Source organism: Microplitis mediator, chromosome 9 (genome assembly GCF_029852145.1).
Source record: "Microplitis mediator isolate UGA2020A chromosome 9, iyMicMedi2.1, whole genome shotgun sequence".
In the NCBI taxonomy this organism is placed as follows: Eukaryota; Metazoa; Arthropoda; class Insecta; order Hymenoptera; family Braconidae; genus Microplitis; species Microplitis mediator.
Window position 1 is genome coordinate 20,110,415 of NC_079977.1, and position 17,517 is coordinate 20,127,931.

The window sequence follows — 17,517 nt, forward strand, 5'->3', positions numbered from 1 at the left end:
CGTCAATATTCATCATTTTATTTTTGAACTCAATACCGTACAGTTCGTTCGAGAATAAATTACAAGGGTACGAAAAAAAAGTTTGTGTAAATTCAAAAGTATATCAACTGTTGTGGTGAAATATAAACTTTACAGTAAAGTGATAGTCGATTTTGAATACTGTGTCATCATGAGTCGCAGCAATTGGTATTTCAACAACGAAGAATTGATGAACTCTCCAAGTTTTAGAGACGGTATCAACGCAGACAAAGAATTAGATCATAAGCAACAGGCCGCTTACTTAATCAACGATTTGGGCACGCGGCTTAAATTATCTCAAGACTGTATAAATACTGCAACGGTATTTATGCACAGATTCTATACCAAGAAGTCATTGTCTAGGTTTCATAGATATGAGGTAGCAATGACGGTTATTTTTTTGGCAGCAAAAGTCAAGAAAGTGCCACAAAAAATAGAAGATGTGGTTAGAGCTTTACATACTTGCCTGAAGAAAGACAACAATTACACGCTAGACATCACCACTGCTGAGTACCAGGAAGAGGTTAACACCATAATTTGTAATGAGTGCTTCTTCCTGCTCATATTGGGATTTAATGTAGAAATAGATCATCCACATGATTACATATTCAAGTTCTGCAGAACAATCGATGCAAGTAGCGAACTTCGTAAAGTTTTTCTATACATGGCGACCTACTCTCTACAGCTGACGCCGATGTGCTTAAAGTACAAACCGGCAGTTGTCGCATGCTTCTGCATCTATTTTACTGCACAATCGTCTCAGTGGAAGATTATAGGAGTCAATCAAGAGAAACCTTGGTTTTGGTTTTTTGGTCCCGAAATTACGTGTGATTTATTAATCAAAATGGAAAAAGAATTCAGGGAAATTTTAGGTAAAGTTTCACCTCGAATTCGAAGCAGAGTGATGAATTTGTTTAAAGTTTGTCCTAGTGGCCAAGTGACTCTGGCAAGCTATCCAGATAGCAGCAGCGAGCTTTCAAAATGTACAAGATCGTTAAATGAAGTGACACCTCCACGGGCAGCTAGACAACAAAAATCGAGAACTCGGCGAACGATTAGTTATCAAGAGTATTTAGATCGAAAGAAACCAGAAAAGTTAGCTAAATCGGATAATGAATCGTCGACATCCTCATCTGACGCCACTGAAGATCTGCAAGATAATTCCGTTGGAAGTACAAGGATTGAAATAACACCAGTAACCATAAATGGTATATCAGCAGATCTTAAAACCAGCATCAGTGAAATTGCTGATAGTAATTGTCGTAAACGTAAACATGATACTAGTATTGAAAGTATTTTTTCTCCTGCTAAGAAATGTAAATACGTATAATTTTTTTCAATTAATTTGATGTTAGTAATTATTAGTACATATATTATTAAGTGATTTATTATGATAGAATATTATATTAGATTTCCTAATTCCCTAATCCTCAATAAACCAAACGGCCCTTTTCAGGGCCACCAAATTTTTCAAAACGAAAACTACTCTTCAATGCTTACTAAAATTTTATTAAATTTAAATTGATATTCTAAACTTAAAACACCATTTAAATTGTGTAAGTTTTACTATCTTTAGAAATAATATTTTTGTTTGTATTTAGTATTTTTTATAATTTGAGTACACCAATAAATATCAACTGCATAAGCGAACTTGAAGAAATGAAGAAAACATTTATTGGTACGAGTAATGTTACATTTTATAATGTTTTATATAATAAATGTGAACACAAATTAGCTTTAAGTTTAAAGTATGTTACTCAATGCTATTGGTTTGATTGATGATATTTTCGATGACATCCAACTTCCAAGTACTTTTACGAGGAGTATTTTTAAAATATTGACTAATAGAGATTTGGAAAAATTACAATGAAATATTTATAGGAATATTTTTAATTAATATTATTAAGTTTGTAACCGGTGTAGTGTAAATAAGTATAATTAACAAATTTGTGATATTCATTAGTAGTAATGTAAAATAATTGCTTATATTTTTTTTTTCATTTTTAATACATATATTATGTATATGACATAAATGTTTCACTTATCTTATAAGTGTATAATTAAATCGATTAAGTTGTATTCTTATCATTTATATTTGTTTTTAAGTTCTTTGATACAAAAGAAGTAAAATCATTGGAAAATAAAAAAAAAATTAATTCTAGTTTGGTTTGAAACATCAATTTTTAATACGTAAGTTATTTTTAATCAACTCGTTGTTCATAAGTCGCAATTTAAAATTATAATTATTAATTTAATTTCCTTATTTATATCACATATATGTATATTGTATATATCAAAAATAAATTACTTTGTTTTTTTAATTTTGGGTAATTGCCACAATTTATTTTAATATTTAATCATTTATAATTTTAATTACTATTATTTATTAATCTATTTAATTCGAGTTTTTGCAATCGTTTTTAATTTGATTTTTAATTTCGTTATTCTCTATTTTAAAATAAAAGAAGTAAAGTAATAATAGAATCATTAAATAGAAAAAAAGAATAATTACATTTTCATTTCAAACATCACTTTCAAAAAAATATTTAAAATTCTTATTGGCAAAATTTACAATAGAAACTGGAATGGATGTAGTATAAGTTAATAAATAATAATTAGCGATAGAAAGTAATCATAAGTTTAAAGTTTCATTTATAATAATTAATTATAAATTAGTCTCCATTGATGATTGATTTTTTTAAAAATAACAATGAAGAACGAGCTTGCTGATTAAAGAAAAGATTCTAAAACAGGTAAGTGCGAAGTCATATTAATGATCCAGCATTTAAAGTAAATGTCCCAATACCGGAACGACGAAGGGTATACGACTGATTTTTATCATTTTAAAAATATTCAAATAGATTATAAACCAAATTCTGTATGTGTGTGTGTGTGTGTGTGTGTGTGTGTGTGTGTGTGTGTGTGTGTGTGTGTGTGTGTGTGTGTGTGTGTGTGTGTGTGTGTGTGTGTGTGTGTGTGTGTGTGTGTGTGTGTGTGTGTATGTGTGTGACCGGTCTATAACTTTTTAACTAATGAACCGATTCGGATGGTTAAGGCGGCAATCGAAAGAGCTTGTTGGCCATCAACTTTTCTGAAAATTTCAGATCATTTGATCAAGTAGACTTGAGAATATTGGCGAATTACGGAAAAAATTTTTTTTTTTTTAGTTTTTTATTGATTTCTCAGAAACGACTTAAATGATCGACTTCAACATCTAATCACCCGGGTCAAAAATAGAACTTGATTTAGACTTGGTTTACCAAGTCGAAATTGGGAGCCGTTTTTCACAAGACAAACTCGACTATTTTTTACGAAAATGAAATACATTGAGTTTTCGCCTTGATTTAGACTTAACTGGCTTACTTAGTCACGATTTAAGACGAAAAAGTTGAAATCAAGTCGAAATTGACTTGGTTTAGACTTATTCGACTTGAAATGTAAGGCGATAAAGTCTAAATCAAGTCAAAAATGACTTGATTTAGATTTATTCGACTTAAATTATAAGACGAAAAAGTCAAAACTAAGGTGAAATAATTTGTATATATAAAGGCGGAAGTAAGGCGAATAAATAACTTTTTTTCGACTTGGTTCAGCAAGTCAAAAGTAAGGTGAATGATTATCGTGCTCGAAGCAAAGGCGAATAAGTTCAAACAAAGATCAAAAAATATGAATAAGTTGAAATGTTGAAACTAAGATGAAAAAAGTTCAAAAAAGTGAAAAAATTTAATTTAAGTCGAAAAAGTCGAGATCTTATCGAAAAATCGTCGGCAAATCGATCACTTCAAAAGAAAATAAGGTGAAGCGAGCCTGAATCAAGTTTTATTTTTGACCCGGGCAGCACTAGAACTTAATAAAACGCGTCGATTGCTCAAAGCGCTCGAAAACAGCGGGAAGTTTTGGGGCTGGCCCGCAGGGTCAACCGATAGACAGATTTATTTATAATGTTATCGACTCTAGGAGATGTTTTTTTTTGGTCGGCCACATTGAGGCTTGTTTTTGACAGTCTTTTATGTATTATCCATTTTTTTCTATATACTAATGAGTTGTCGAGACACTTTTTAAATGCGAGCAAGTTTTGTTTGTTCCAATCCTTGTTTTAATGCATTTATAACGGCTTTTTCAAAGTCACTATAGAATATTACTTTGATTTTGGTAAGTTGAAATTATATAAATATCTTAACTATTAATAGATCATGAGTTGCGAAAATTTTGAATAATATAATAATTAAGTTGTTGATTCCTAGTTCAAATAGGGATATCTTAACTATTAATATATCTGGAATTATGCTAAATATATCTTGATATTTGAAACCAATATATTTCTTACTTGTATTGAATATAGATCAATTTCGCCATATTCAATTCTACCATATATTTAGATTAAATATAATTTCTTAACTATAAAGATATCGTTTTTTGAGTGTATATTTCTTTTAGAAGTACCTACTTATATTTTTAATATAATTCAAATGTACGTCACATATATTTTGGTTATATTTAATTATTATATTTACCTTATAAACTAAATATATTTTACATATATTCACAATATATTCTATTAATTATATTTTAAATATAAAGCCAATATATTTTGTATATATTTCTTTGAACTTTTACTGCCTTGATGATTATCCATACAAAATATATTATACATACAAATTATATATTCAATATAACTTCATTACATTGAACATATATTTTATATATACGAAAATCAGCTAAAAGTTATATATTCCATATATATTCTATTTATATTTTTTTTATATGTAGCATATATTCGCTTATATTTTCAGTATATTTGACATATATTTTTGTTATATTACGTTTATATATGATTTATATGTAGAAATATATTTTTAATATATTCAACATATAAATTTTTTCCATGGGGGTTGGTTGCCAGACCTGGCTTATGCATCGAAAAAACAAACAAAATCAATTAAAAAAAAATTTTATTATTATTAACCTACTAGAGTTTGTGATCATTAATGTTTAAATTATTTAAGTGAGGTAAATGACGTAAAAAAATCTCGGTGAAAATTCTGCTGGGCTTTGGGCGCGAACTGACGTCCTTCTGATTGCTGGGTTTAAACGGTAGCTACCAACCTACTCATGTTGATCTGAAATTTTTATATGATCTACTTATTCATTTTACTACAACCACTTGGTTATATGAAATATAAAGAGCAATTTAATTAATATTTTCGATTAAGAAAAAAAAAATAATAATTTCCCATTATTTATATTATAATCACATAATTTTTAAAAATAAAATTTATTAAATTTAATTGATTATTTATCAAGAAACCAGTTGAATTATCTTGCTCTAACACCATCATTAAAAATAATATTTATTATAAAAATTCATAAGTTATCTTATTCTTAATTAAATTAATTTTTATAAGTAAAATTATAAAATTACGGTTGTTGATTGCAAATAATAACGAACTAAAACATATATTAATTATTAGTTGTAAATAATTTTAATCAGAATGTTAAAATATTTATTAATTAAAACTTATTTAAATTAAAAAATAAATAATTGTTAATTTAAAAAACTATAATAATAAGTTAATTGAATAATTAATAAAAATCCTGGGTTAGCAAATTCTCGCCCAAGGATGGGTAACTATAGGTATACCCAAACTTGTATAATCCTACCTTGGCCCAAGTTTGGGTTGCCATTGAATGATCAAGGCAGGGGAACCTAGTCTTGGCTTAAACTCGGGTAATCATTGGGTCGACCAAGGCTAGGTTACCCAGTCCTGGCCCAAGTCTAGGTTTCCATTGGATGGCCATGACAGGAGAACCCAGTCTTGGCCCAAGCCCGGTTAATCATTATAACGGCCAAGGCTAGGTTACCCATTCCTGGCCCGAGTCTGGGTCGCCATTGAATGGCCAAGGCTTGATTACTCAGTCCTGGCCCAAGTGTGGGTTTCCATTGGATGGCCATGACAGGAGAACCCAGTCTTGGCCCAAGCCCGGTTAATCATTATAACGGCCAAGGCTAGGTTACCCAGTCCTGGCCCAAGTGTGGGTTTCCATTGGATGGCCAAGACAGGAAAACCCAGTCTTGGCCCAAGCCCAGGTAATTATTGTAACGGCCAAGGCTAGGTCATCCAGTCCTGGCCGAGGCTCAGGTAATGGCTGGGATGGCCAGGATTAGGTACCCATTCTTGACCCAAGCATGGGCCAATATAGATGTGCCAAAGCTAGGTTCCCCAGTGCTGAGCCAAGGAGGGCCCCTTCGTTCAACTCTGGCAGCTCCTGTATGGGTGTGACCACGATAACCAGTCGTGTTTTCGACATAATGTGTAACATAGTAATGGTTACTATGTGGAATCGTATTTAGTCATAAGTAAAAACGACCCACTCTTATTACAACGAGAACTAGTAATATGCTACAATCAGTTTCTACATACTCTACGATCATTTTTGTGATAGCACAGTAACCATTCCTATCTATTGTTTTCAGTGTAGTTGATTAGATTTCGGAATCGATCGATTGAATAGTTTCCAAAATATTGAAAACTAAAAAAACTTTTTTTTTGTATTTTTTAAATAGTTGTAGTAAATCTCACCCGTGCACATGTATACTTATGTACAGACATCACAACAAAATAGTCAGAACTTTTCTTCTTTTTTTTAATTTTAAATTTTCTTCAGTCAAAATGTCCAATTTAATTTGTTCTCGTTTTATCAAAGGATTAAATAATAAATACTCATACCGAAAATCTTTATAACTTGGTCTTTAAAAAATTGTATTTTTCGTTGGCCTCATTCATTTAAAGCCTAAAGTATTTTTTTCTCGCATGCAAATAATGAGTTTAAGTAAAAAAGTTTTCCATCAGTAAGGATTTATTTCTCCTTTTCCGAAATTTTTAATCTTAAAAACAAAAAAGTGGAAATTATTAAGAAAAAAAAAAAAATTTGTTTAATAAAAATTTTTTCCATCCAATTTAAATCCAAATTATAATTTTTCAAAAACTTGTTTATTTTTTTTCTCATTGCATTATTTTTTATCGTCAGAAAAAATTCAAATAAAAAATGTATCTCACCAATCCAAAATTTTCTCAATTCAATTTTAACCCAATTACAATTTTTGAAAATTACTTTTTTTTTCAAAAAAAATTATTTTTTATTTTTTTTCATCACATTATTTTAAAAAATTTCCAATTTCACATTTTCCTTAAAAAAAAAAAAAAAAAAAAAAAAAAAAAAACTTATTTTTACTTTTTTTTTCAAATTTCTACTTCTAAAAATACTTAACAACAGTATGCATTAAAAATTAATACTTACTAGTTAAATATATAATACATACTCATTTAGAATGAAATTTCTTCCAAGAAAATATAAAAAAAAAAAAAATAATAATCCCATCATTTCAAAGGTAGCCTTCAATAATTTTTAAAAACTATAAATAGATAGTTAGCAAAAAAAAAATGATTAAAAAAGAAAACCGCGTATTAAATGTTTTATATTTTCATTTCCAACTACTGGCTATTTATAGCCAACAGTGAAATAGGTCTAGTATCGTGATTATAGAGTACGTATGCTGTTCAACAGGTGAATTAACAAGAAGAATCAGAAAGAAGACTATATATATATAGATTATACATTAGTAAAAGAATATATATATATATATATATATATATATATATAAATATAAGTGGTAAGTGGATATAAGAAAGCAACCCAGGATCTCATCACTGAGTCAACTCACACGTTCGCATTAGAACGCGTTAGCAAAAGACGATAAAGACCAAGAAGAAGAAGAAGAAGAAGAAGAAGAAGAAGAAGACGATGCAGAAGAAGAAGAGGTTACTCTCCTCACCTGAGCTATTTTAATCCAACCAGTTTCTGAACAAATGAATAAAAAAAAAATAAAAAAATTCAAGCCCGCAAGAAAATAGTGTGCAGAAGCGTAGAAATGGCGCCGGAAGGATGAGAATTTAAAATGTAAGGGCTCTTGAACCCTTTTTTTTTTTTTTTTTTATTGGATGAATCCTCGTGTAGATTTATAGTGATTATTTATTATTTCTTATTTTGTAAGCAAATGTATTTTTGTATTTAAAAAAAAATAGTAAGAAGAAGGAGAATACTAAATCAAGAGAGTAAGGAGAGAGGTACACGAACAAGAGGACGTAGCCCGTCGACATGGAACGAGTTCTGACCCTCAGGAGTCGACTACGAACTCTTGCGCTGGTCACTCTTGTCTTCGTTTTAAAAATTTGAAAATTTATTTATTATTTATTTATTTATTTATTATCTGGATTTTTCTAATTACTGAGATCGCTAATGGAATTTTTTTTTTTTTTTGTTTGTTATCAAGACTGACTATTTTTATTCAAGGTGCTAATCTGACAGGTCAGTTAAACTTTCTATTGTTGCGTAAAAAAACTAATCAGGTTAATTTTCTTAGAATATTTTAAAAGTTTGTTTGGGGAAAAAATTTATTTTCATTTTTTTTTAAATGGAAAAAAATATATAAAATTATGTGGAGAGAATGAAACTGAGTTTTTTTTTTCAAATTAGTTTAATTAAATAAATAAATAAAAAGTTATTAAAAATATTTATTGACTTAGGGTATTTATTTTATTTAAAAAAATTCGGCTAAATAAATATATTTTTAGATGCATGTAAAAATTTTATTTGTTGACATGATAATAAATTTTTTTTTTAATACGGTTATTAAAAATTATGTAATAGATTTTTTAGATATCGTGTGACAAACAATTTTTTTTTTTTTTTTTTTTGTAAAAAAAATTTTATGTAGTTAATGATTGAATTTAAAACTCTGATATCTTTTAAACAAGTGATCCCAGGGTGATTTTTTGTTAATACTTTTTGTAGGAAATTTGATTTTTTATAAAAAGTTATCAGAAGAAAATTTTGTAATGTTGACAGTTTAAAAGTTGTAGTCAGTTTAAAAAAATTTTAAATCTTATCAATATGTCTATTCCATTAAATCGGCGATATATTTTAAACAATTGATCCTAGGGTAATTTTTTGTGAATATTTTTTGTAGGAAATTTAATTTTCTATAAAAAAGATTCAAGTGAAAATTCTGTCATATCGATAGTTTAAAAATTACAGTCGGTTTAAAAAACAATTTTAATTATCATCATTTCAATGTTTAAAATCAATTCCTTTGAAACTGCTGTATCTTTTAAACAATTGATCTTACGGTTATTTTTAATCAGCTCTTTTTTGTAGAAAATTAAATATCCTACAAAAAATATTTAAAAAAAAATTCTGCAAAGTTAATAGTTTAAAAGTTACAGTCAATTTAAAAGAATATTAAATTATTACTGACCAGTTCTTCTATTTTTTAACCAATTGCTTTAAAACGACTATATCTTTTAAATAATCAATCCTACAATAATTTTTAATCAATACTTTTTTTCACAAAATTTAATTTCCTACCAAAAATATTCTGTACCTTTTTCCCGTATCTCAATTACTTTAAAAGATATCCGCGTTGAAAAGTAAAAAACCTCAATTACAAGATAAATTTTTAAAAAACTTTTTTTTCTGACAGTAATTAAAAAAAAATGTTTTATTAAATTTTTAATTCCATCTCTGTGTAAATTACAATTATTCTATTTTCATTTCTAAAATTTTAAATTAAAAAAAAAATCAAATTTAAAAAATATATTGTTCTAAAAATAAAACAATGTCACTTTACATAAAAATTAACTTATACATGAAAAAAATAATACTAATAATTATAAATCTATTTATAAAGTCAAAATAATATTTACAATATAATAATTATTTAACTTATTATTTTTATTTTTCTTATATTTTTTTAATAATTACAATAATTATTTATTATAAATATATGTAGATTAAAAATCAAGATAAATATTAATCCTTATATATATACATATATAAAAGATAGGTAATTGCAATAGCATGTGTTAATCTCTATATATATATATATATATATATATATATATATATATATATATATTTATTACTTTTGCGATAGACAAATAGATAGAAAGATAAGACCTTGGGCTAAAATAATTAAAAAAAATATTTTCCCATAATTATAAATTTTTAAATGATTACAATAATTTTTTCCCCGTACATAAAAAAAAAATATATATGCATATATATATATATTTGACGATACTTATCTCAATGGCATATATGTAAATATAAATACGTATGTATGAATGCTAAATAATATAAGTGTCAAATAAGGATTTTAAAAAATAGTACAACCTCGTCTACATTTCAATGACTAATTACAAATGAATTACAATCATGATAAAAGCGTCTACTGTCTTCCGTGTTTATAATATTATATTTAATATTTAATTATAAAAATTAGTACTATAATTAGGCGCCACAAGTGTTACAGTAGAGTATAAAAAACCGCGTTACGTTACAGTATAAATTTCATAATATTGTTAAAATATATAAATATATATAACAAGTTTATTTATATCTTTAGGTACTGAATAAAAAAAATTATTACGGGAATTTATAATAAAAAGCTGGTGAATAAACGAAGATCAAATAAAAGAAGAAAATAATAAGTTATAAAATGACGAAAAAAGTTGTTAAAACAAAACTGGTTCCACCGGACGGTGGATGGGGATGGGTCGTTCTTTTTTCTGCTCTCCTTGTTAACTTCCTGATACCGGGGACAGTAAAGTCCTTTGGTGTTCTCTTTGTTGAATTCCTTCAGGTATTTAAGGCATCACCTACTGCAGCTTCGTGGATGCCTGCACTTTGTTACTTTCTTTACAGTTCATTAGGTAAGACTTGTTATTTATTTATTTTGTTTATTTATTTTATACATTTTATTATTCTTTAGGTCCTTTGTCAAGTGTTTTATCGATTAAGTATTCGTACAGAGTTGTTACATTAATTGGAGGTACATTTGCTGCACTTGGAATGATGTTAAGTTATTTTGCTACGTCAGTTTCTTATTTATATGTCAGGTAATGTACTTATTTATTTACTTTTGTTTTGTTAACAATGAGATGTAGGTAAATGAAATTATATCCCTGGTAGATCTGAATCACGGTAAATTATGGTAATTACCGTAATTTACGGTGTTTTTTAAATTATTTATTTGTAAGTATTGGGACGAATTACGGAAATTGCGGTGTTTTACGGTAAAGGTACGGCCATTTACCGTACATTTGTGACAATCCTGGAGTATTTTACAGTAAAATTGCGGTATTTTATCGTGAGCTCGCAGATTTACTGCAAAATTACAGTACTTTACATAAAATGAAGTATTGTACCGTGTTTACGGCAAATTGACGTATTTACAGTAAATTGCCGCGTTTTGCCGTAAATTACCGAAAAATGCAGCAAAATCACTATAGCAACACGGTAAATACGGTAATTTACCGTAACTACGGTATAACACTTCCCGACTAGAATTTTTCATAAGGGCCTGACGAGGTCCTTATCGGGTTAACCTTATTTCAAATAAGGTCCCAATCAGGGTATCCTGACGAGGATCCTGATATGGTTGTAACGCTTAAGACCCATGAGGTCCTTATCGGGATTGCCTTATCAGGACCTTACCAGGATATCCTCATCACGTCCTTATCAGGATTGCCTTATCAGGATATCCTCATCAAATCCTTATCAGGATTACCTTATTAGTAATTATTTTAAAAAAAATATTAAATTGCAAAAAAAAATAAGAGAATTTTAATTCGATCGAGAACGTTATCTATTGTATTGAGAGCATTAATTAGAGGAAGTAAACATATTTTTTATTGATGAAAAAATCCCAATAACTGCTGGGCTCGAACCTGCGTCCTTTCGATTCAAAGTCCTCGATGCTATCCACTGGGCTAACATACACAAGTGATCTTGAAAGTGTAAATATATATAATATTCATCATGATGTCAAAGAATAACTGATGAAGAAGTAAAAAATCTGTGCTGCAGTGATTGACGTGATTTTTATATAATATTCTTTTGTACTTTTTTTAATTTTTAGCCTGTAAATGAAATATTTAAAGAGATGGGATAACTTTTTTTTGAACAAGGATATCCAGATAAGGTCCTAATCAGGAACTCGTCAGGTTGACCCGATGGCAAATAGCTTTTTTTAAATAGAGATATTTTGACGAGGTCCTGATCAGGAACTTGTCAGGTTGACCCGGTGGCAAATAACTTTTTTTTGAATAAAATACTGCAATTTTGCATTAAACCCGCACGTTCATGATGAAATACCGCAATTTTACCGTAAAATATTCCGGAATCACCTCAAACCTACGGTAAATTACCGCACCTTTACCGTAACCTACCGAAATCTACGGCAATTCTTCGAAATACCGTAATTTACTGTGATTCCCATAATTTACAGTAATCACTGTAATTGCCCTAATTTACCGTAATTCAGATCCGCAAGAAATATGATACTTTTTATGGATTACTTGTACCCCTTACAAAAAAAAAAACAATGTACACCATGGAAAATTCTTTGGTGTTGAATGTTTTATCAGTGATCATTAGTATTCTGACTGAGTCTTAGAACATTATTGGTATAGTGGTATTAGTATCGATCGTTTCAAATAAACAACCCTGCAGTCCAGTCCCGAAACTTCTCGCTGTTTTCGAGCTCAAGGAGCTCGAAAAGATTGTTGTTGACTTATATTCAAGCTCTTTGAGCTCAGTAAAACCTAGATACATTGGTATTTTCGAGCGCATCAAGCTTGAAAAAAGTGACGTTTCGTATTAACCCTAGTAACACGTGTTTGAGCAAGATTCTGTAGTGAGTATTTTGAACAAGACCCCTAGCTGCTAGTGTCTTTTGCCACGTGTGTGTCTTTCGCAAAATCGTGTATCAAGAAACCTGTGTCAAGATTTGTGTAGGTCTTGCTCATGTTATCGTACACTCTAAAACCAAGTGTGTAGTCAAAATTAACACACTTCCCAAATAACACTGAAACGCCATAAGCAATCTATAGATATTTAACACACCGTGAAACGTGTTTTAAATGACTACAAGAAACTATAGTTTCGCTTATGGCCTTAAACATAGAACACATTTAATATGTGTTAAAATAATACACTTGTAACACATTTGGTATTAGAGTGTATGCAAGAATATTAAAGATATCTTGAACACAGTGCAATAAAAAAGTGTCTAACGCTTTTCTTGCACCAGTAACTTACAGTAAATACTTACGCATGGCTTGCTCAAGATCTGCTCAAGGCTCAAAATTGACCTTGAGCCTTGAGCAGATCTTGAGCAAGTCATGCGCAACTATTTTCAACTATAGTTTTCCTCCAGAATTGAGTTATAATCTGGCACGAATTTCTTGCGTAAGGCTTGTACTAGGCTTGCAATTTAAATCTGGTCACAAGTATCTGCAATAGTTTCTCTCAGTGCCTCGGAATTAATAAGCCGCGTCGAATGCTAACTTAAGCACCTAAATCGTTTCATCTGTTCAAAAGTTATGGTATATTAACATAAAAACTTATATACATACCATTGGGCAACATCTTGAAATTAGAATAGCTTCCTAGGACCTCAAAACGTCGAGATCTGTTCAAAACTCAGTTTTCGAAAATCGGACCGATACCAATAACTTCCCATTACTTTCTTTGATCTCTGTAGATCTGATAGAAGTAACGCAGATATAATATTTGGAAAAACTAGATCTCCCTAGACCTACTGTAGATCCTAGTTCATCTAAATTCATTTTTCCGGGGTATGCTTGATTTTCTTCGATTTATCAATATCGCCATTAGGAAAAGTCCCTTTTCCTAAATTCCTAATTGTTAGAAGATAAGCTCAGAATGTATTTTTATTTTTCAGCTACGGCCTAATGGTCGGTATCGGAGCCGGTCTAACCTTTCCCCCGACCATTTACATAGTCACCGCTTATTTTGAACGTCTACGCGGCCTTGCAAATGGCCTTTGTATTTCTGGAAGTGCAATTGGTACCATAGTACTACCACCATTTCTTCAGTATCTTCTAAATCATTTTGGCCATCGGTATACTAAAAAAATTCTTGACTAATTACTTTAAAGAAATATAAATCTTTAATCGTGATTCTTTTTACAGAGGAGCTGTTTTAATAATGGGCGCATTGACACTCAATACATTAGTCTGTGCACTTCTTTACCACCCGGTTAGCGAACACATGAAAGAAGTACCAGTCGAGGGTATTGACAATGAAGCATTGACGCTCGACGAACCGATAATTGAAGCTAAAATGTTAACCGATGGTAAAACAGAAGTACCGACTGACCCAAATCATGACCGCCTCACCGAGCTATCGAAATATCTCGAAAAAAATTTAGACCCATCATCCGTCACAATCATTAATGAAAATGAAAAGGATCAAGATAAATTTCAAGATGTTGAATATGAAAAAAGTGAAACTACTGAAACTAATGAACGACCAACTGAAACAGTAGTTAATTTATCGGCACTCAGCCGTACCAATTCAACAAGAGTTAGCAAAAAAAATTTCCATCTATCACGTCAGCACAGTATCGTTTCCGAAATGGGCCCGATTGCCTTAAGTCCTCGTAATAACGTTCCTGGATTATTTCGCCGTTTTTTTAAAACTCCCACTAAGAAAATTCGTCAGCGCGGTGATGCCAAGACGAAATCAAATAATTTGAAAATAGTCAAAGACGACAAGAGTGACGAAGCTTATCAGGGTACTGTGACCATCAGTAGCACGGATTCAAATTCTACAATCCATAGTTCGGAGTCCAGCGCAACCATTAGCACTGATTCAGGTTCCAGTTCTTCAACTAGCGAAGAAAACAAATTCTTCGACTTCAGTGTCCTGCGTGATCCATTGTACCTAATTATTTTAATATCCAATTGTACATCCGCAATTAGCAATACAAATTTTATGATCTTATTGCCGTCTTACGCGATTTCGGAAGGTTTTGATAAAAATATGTCTGCGCTACTACTGTCCATTGTATCAGCGCTAGATTTAGTTGGTCGTATAGGTGGCGCATCACTATCTGACATTGATTTCGTACCAAAGTATTATTATTTTGTTGTAGGGTTAGGTCTTAGTGGAATAGCGCTAGCTTTATTACCCATGGCAACTTCATACTTGATGCTGTCATTATTTTGTGCACTCTTTGGACTTTCTTCAGGCATGTACATTGGTATTACTACTGTCATACTTGCAGACATGTTGGGAACTGAAAAATTGAGTTCATCTTACGGGATTTCACTTTTTGTTAACGGGGTACTACAGTTGGTAGGACCGCCAGTGTGTGGCGCGATTTTTGAAAGAGTCGGAACATATAAGCCCATTTTTTTAGCTTTTGGAATTATTTTAATACTTGGTACAGCTTTGTGGGCTGTTGTACCGCTTATTAAAAGAAAATCTAAAGAAGAACAAACAGAATAACGATTTCATTATTTTAATTTTATTAGTGATCATTTATATTATTTTAGATTCAATATTTTTTTTTTTAGTTAAAAAAAAAGTTTTTGATTATGCCCGCATTTTTTTTATCTAGTCATAGTTTAAGATGTACAAACAATTGACAGAATTTTTTTTCTTTTTCAATCAAAAATTTATAAGAAATTTAAAAAGTAAACTCTTCCATTTTTTTTTAGATTAATTAAGATCGAGTAAACTAATTAAGAGGACTGGCAGCGTTTAGAAAAGTATCTTATACATTTTGTAGAAAATGAGTATTATATTTGAGTGAAGTTGGGTACAAGAGCTGAAGGTTAATGCTACCAACAAACTAGAGTATACCCTGCTTAAAAAATCCAATAAATTTTTATATCTGTATGTTTAAGGCTCTATATAGTCGTCCCGATGAAAGCTTGGGATTTTTTTCCACCACGGTTTCTTCCCCCACCCTTTGAATGTTGATTTGGCACATGCGCACATTTAATGACGCATGCGCTCATTCTAATATTATGGTCGTGGGGAAAGAAACTAGTTGGGACCACTATAGTTAACCACAACACCTCTCATACAACTCATTCATTCTTATAAAATGTCTATGAAAATTTATGAGAATCTATTGGATTCTATGAGATTTTCTAAACAGGGTAGTAATTTACTAGATGGATACATTAGATTTTGTAATTAATACCCGTACAAAAATGCCGTTTTACGCCTATAGAAGGCGCCATGTCCTAACTTTTGAGAAGAAGATGTGCGTAATTACAAAAAAATTACCTAGCGCATACTCAAATGATCCGCGCATGCGCATTGCGGCTTATTTGATGCGCATGCGCAGTCAAGGAATTTTTATTACGCTGATATGGTAGTACTTATTAAAATCCTTGATATTTTTAATTTAGTATTTATAAAGATTGTACTAAATACGATTGTACTTAATTAGTTCCAAGTAATAATGTCTACTGCAAGTTTCTGCTGAAGACACTACTTGCGAGGTTCTTTTAGCAGAAATCACAATAACAGGAATTATAACATACGAAAGACAATATGACAGTCTTCCAAAAATTTTATGAAAATGTCTTTCCAAAAATCTTCACTCCTGTTTCAACACTGAACTTTAAAATTGTCTTGCAAAAATTCTTTCCCTCTGCCCTTTACACCAGCTCAATATGGCCGTCATTTTAAGCCGATGGTGGGGGTAAGGTAGCAGGCGTAAGCTTGGAGTGACTTGCGCAGTTCGCTGCTAGCCATGTGTAAGGATCATTATGACAATTCTTACGCAAGTCTTTCGCAAGATTTGTATAATTTTCTTAATCTATTAGTTTGTAAAATATCTGTCATATATTTTTTCATGATCCGTTGGGTAGAATATAACAGTTCTTTTGTAAGTCCCGCACGAGACTTTAAATTATAATCTTCTACAAGTGTATAGCAAGATTTAGGGGCATATAGCCAACCAGATGTTGGTTTACAAGACTTGCGTTAGATTTTGAACACTCTGTTATATAGGTTACAAATACATAAGTATTTTTTTGCCACTAAAATTTGCCATCCTCGAGAAGAGAATTCATATTATAGTAAATTACTGTTGATATCAATAATTATGATCTGATATATGAGTAAAAAAGATTTTATGTAATTATATATAACTCTATAAAATTATATCATCATATACAATTATTCATGATTTCATGATTCATATATGAATCATTCATGCTCTATGTATGAATTATATAAGCTCTATATGTAAATCATATATGTTTTATATATAGATCACATATGGTCCAGATATAAATCGTACACGGTCTATATATATGATACATATACGCTCTATATACACGAAGAGAAATTTATGGTAACAACTACAATATATTATGGGAATAGTTCCCATAATGCATGGTAACCGGTTTTTTTAAATGTCGATTATAGGAACGAAACCTATATATATTATAGTTATCACTACTATAACATTATGGTAATCATTACCACAATATATGGTAACCATTACCACAATATATGGTAACCATTACCACCATTATGGTAACCATTACCACAATTATGGTAACCATAATATTATAGTAATCGTTACCATACTATTATGATAACGAT

The 17,517-nt window shown here is 30.2% G+C and overlaps 2 protein-coding genes across 3 annotated transcripts; both read left to right on the forward strand.

The window, feature by feature from the left end:
* The first annotated feature begins 169 nt into the window (after window positions 1-169).
* On the forward strand, window positions 170-1,348 carry LOC130674245 (cyclin-T-like). The gene has a single exon (XM_057479515.1). The coding sequence runs from the start codon at window positions 170-172 to the stop codon at window positions 1,346-1,348; it is 1,179 nt and encodes a 392-aa protein (XP_057335498.1).
* A 6,488-nt stretch (window positions 1,349-7,836) lies between these two features.
* LOC130674427 (uncharacterized) lies at window positions 7,837-17,475 on the forward strand. 2 transcript variants are annotated; one of them, XM_057479751.1, is made up of 6 exons: window positions 7,837-7,977; window positions 8,103-8,385; window positions 10,484-10,790; window positions 10,850-10,976; window positions 13,826-14,005; window positions 14,076-17,475. In XM_057479751.1, the coding sequence occupies exons 3-6, from the start codon at window positions 10,577-10,579 to the stop codon at window positions 15,394-15,396; spliced, it is 1,842 nt and encodes a 613-aa protein (XP_057335734.1). In that variant the 5' UTR covers window positions 7,837-7,977; window positions 8,103-8,385; window positions 10,484-10,576; the 3' UTR covers window positions 15,397-17,475. The 2 variants fall into 2 exon arrangements, with proteins under 2 accessions (XP_057335734.1, XP_057335735.1); XM_057479752.1 differs by lacking the exons at window positions 7,837-7,977; window positions 8,103-8,385 and having other exon boundaries at window positions 10,175-10,790.
* The last annotated feature ends 42 nt before the right edge of the window (window positions 17,476-17,517 follow it).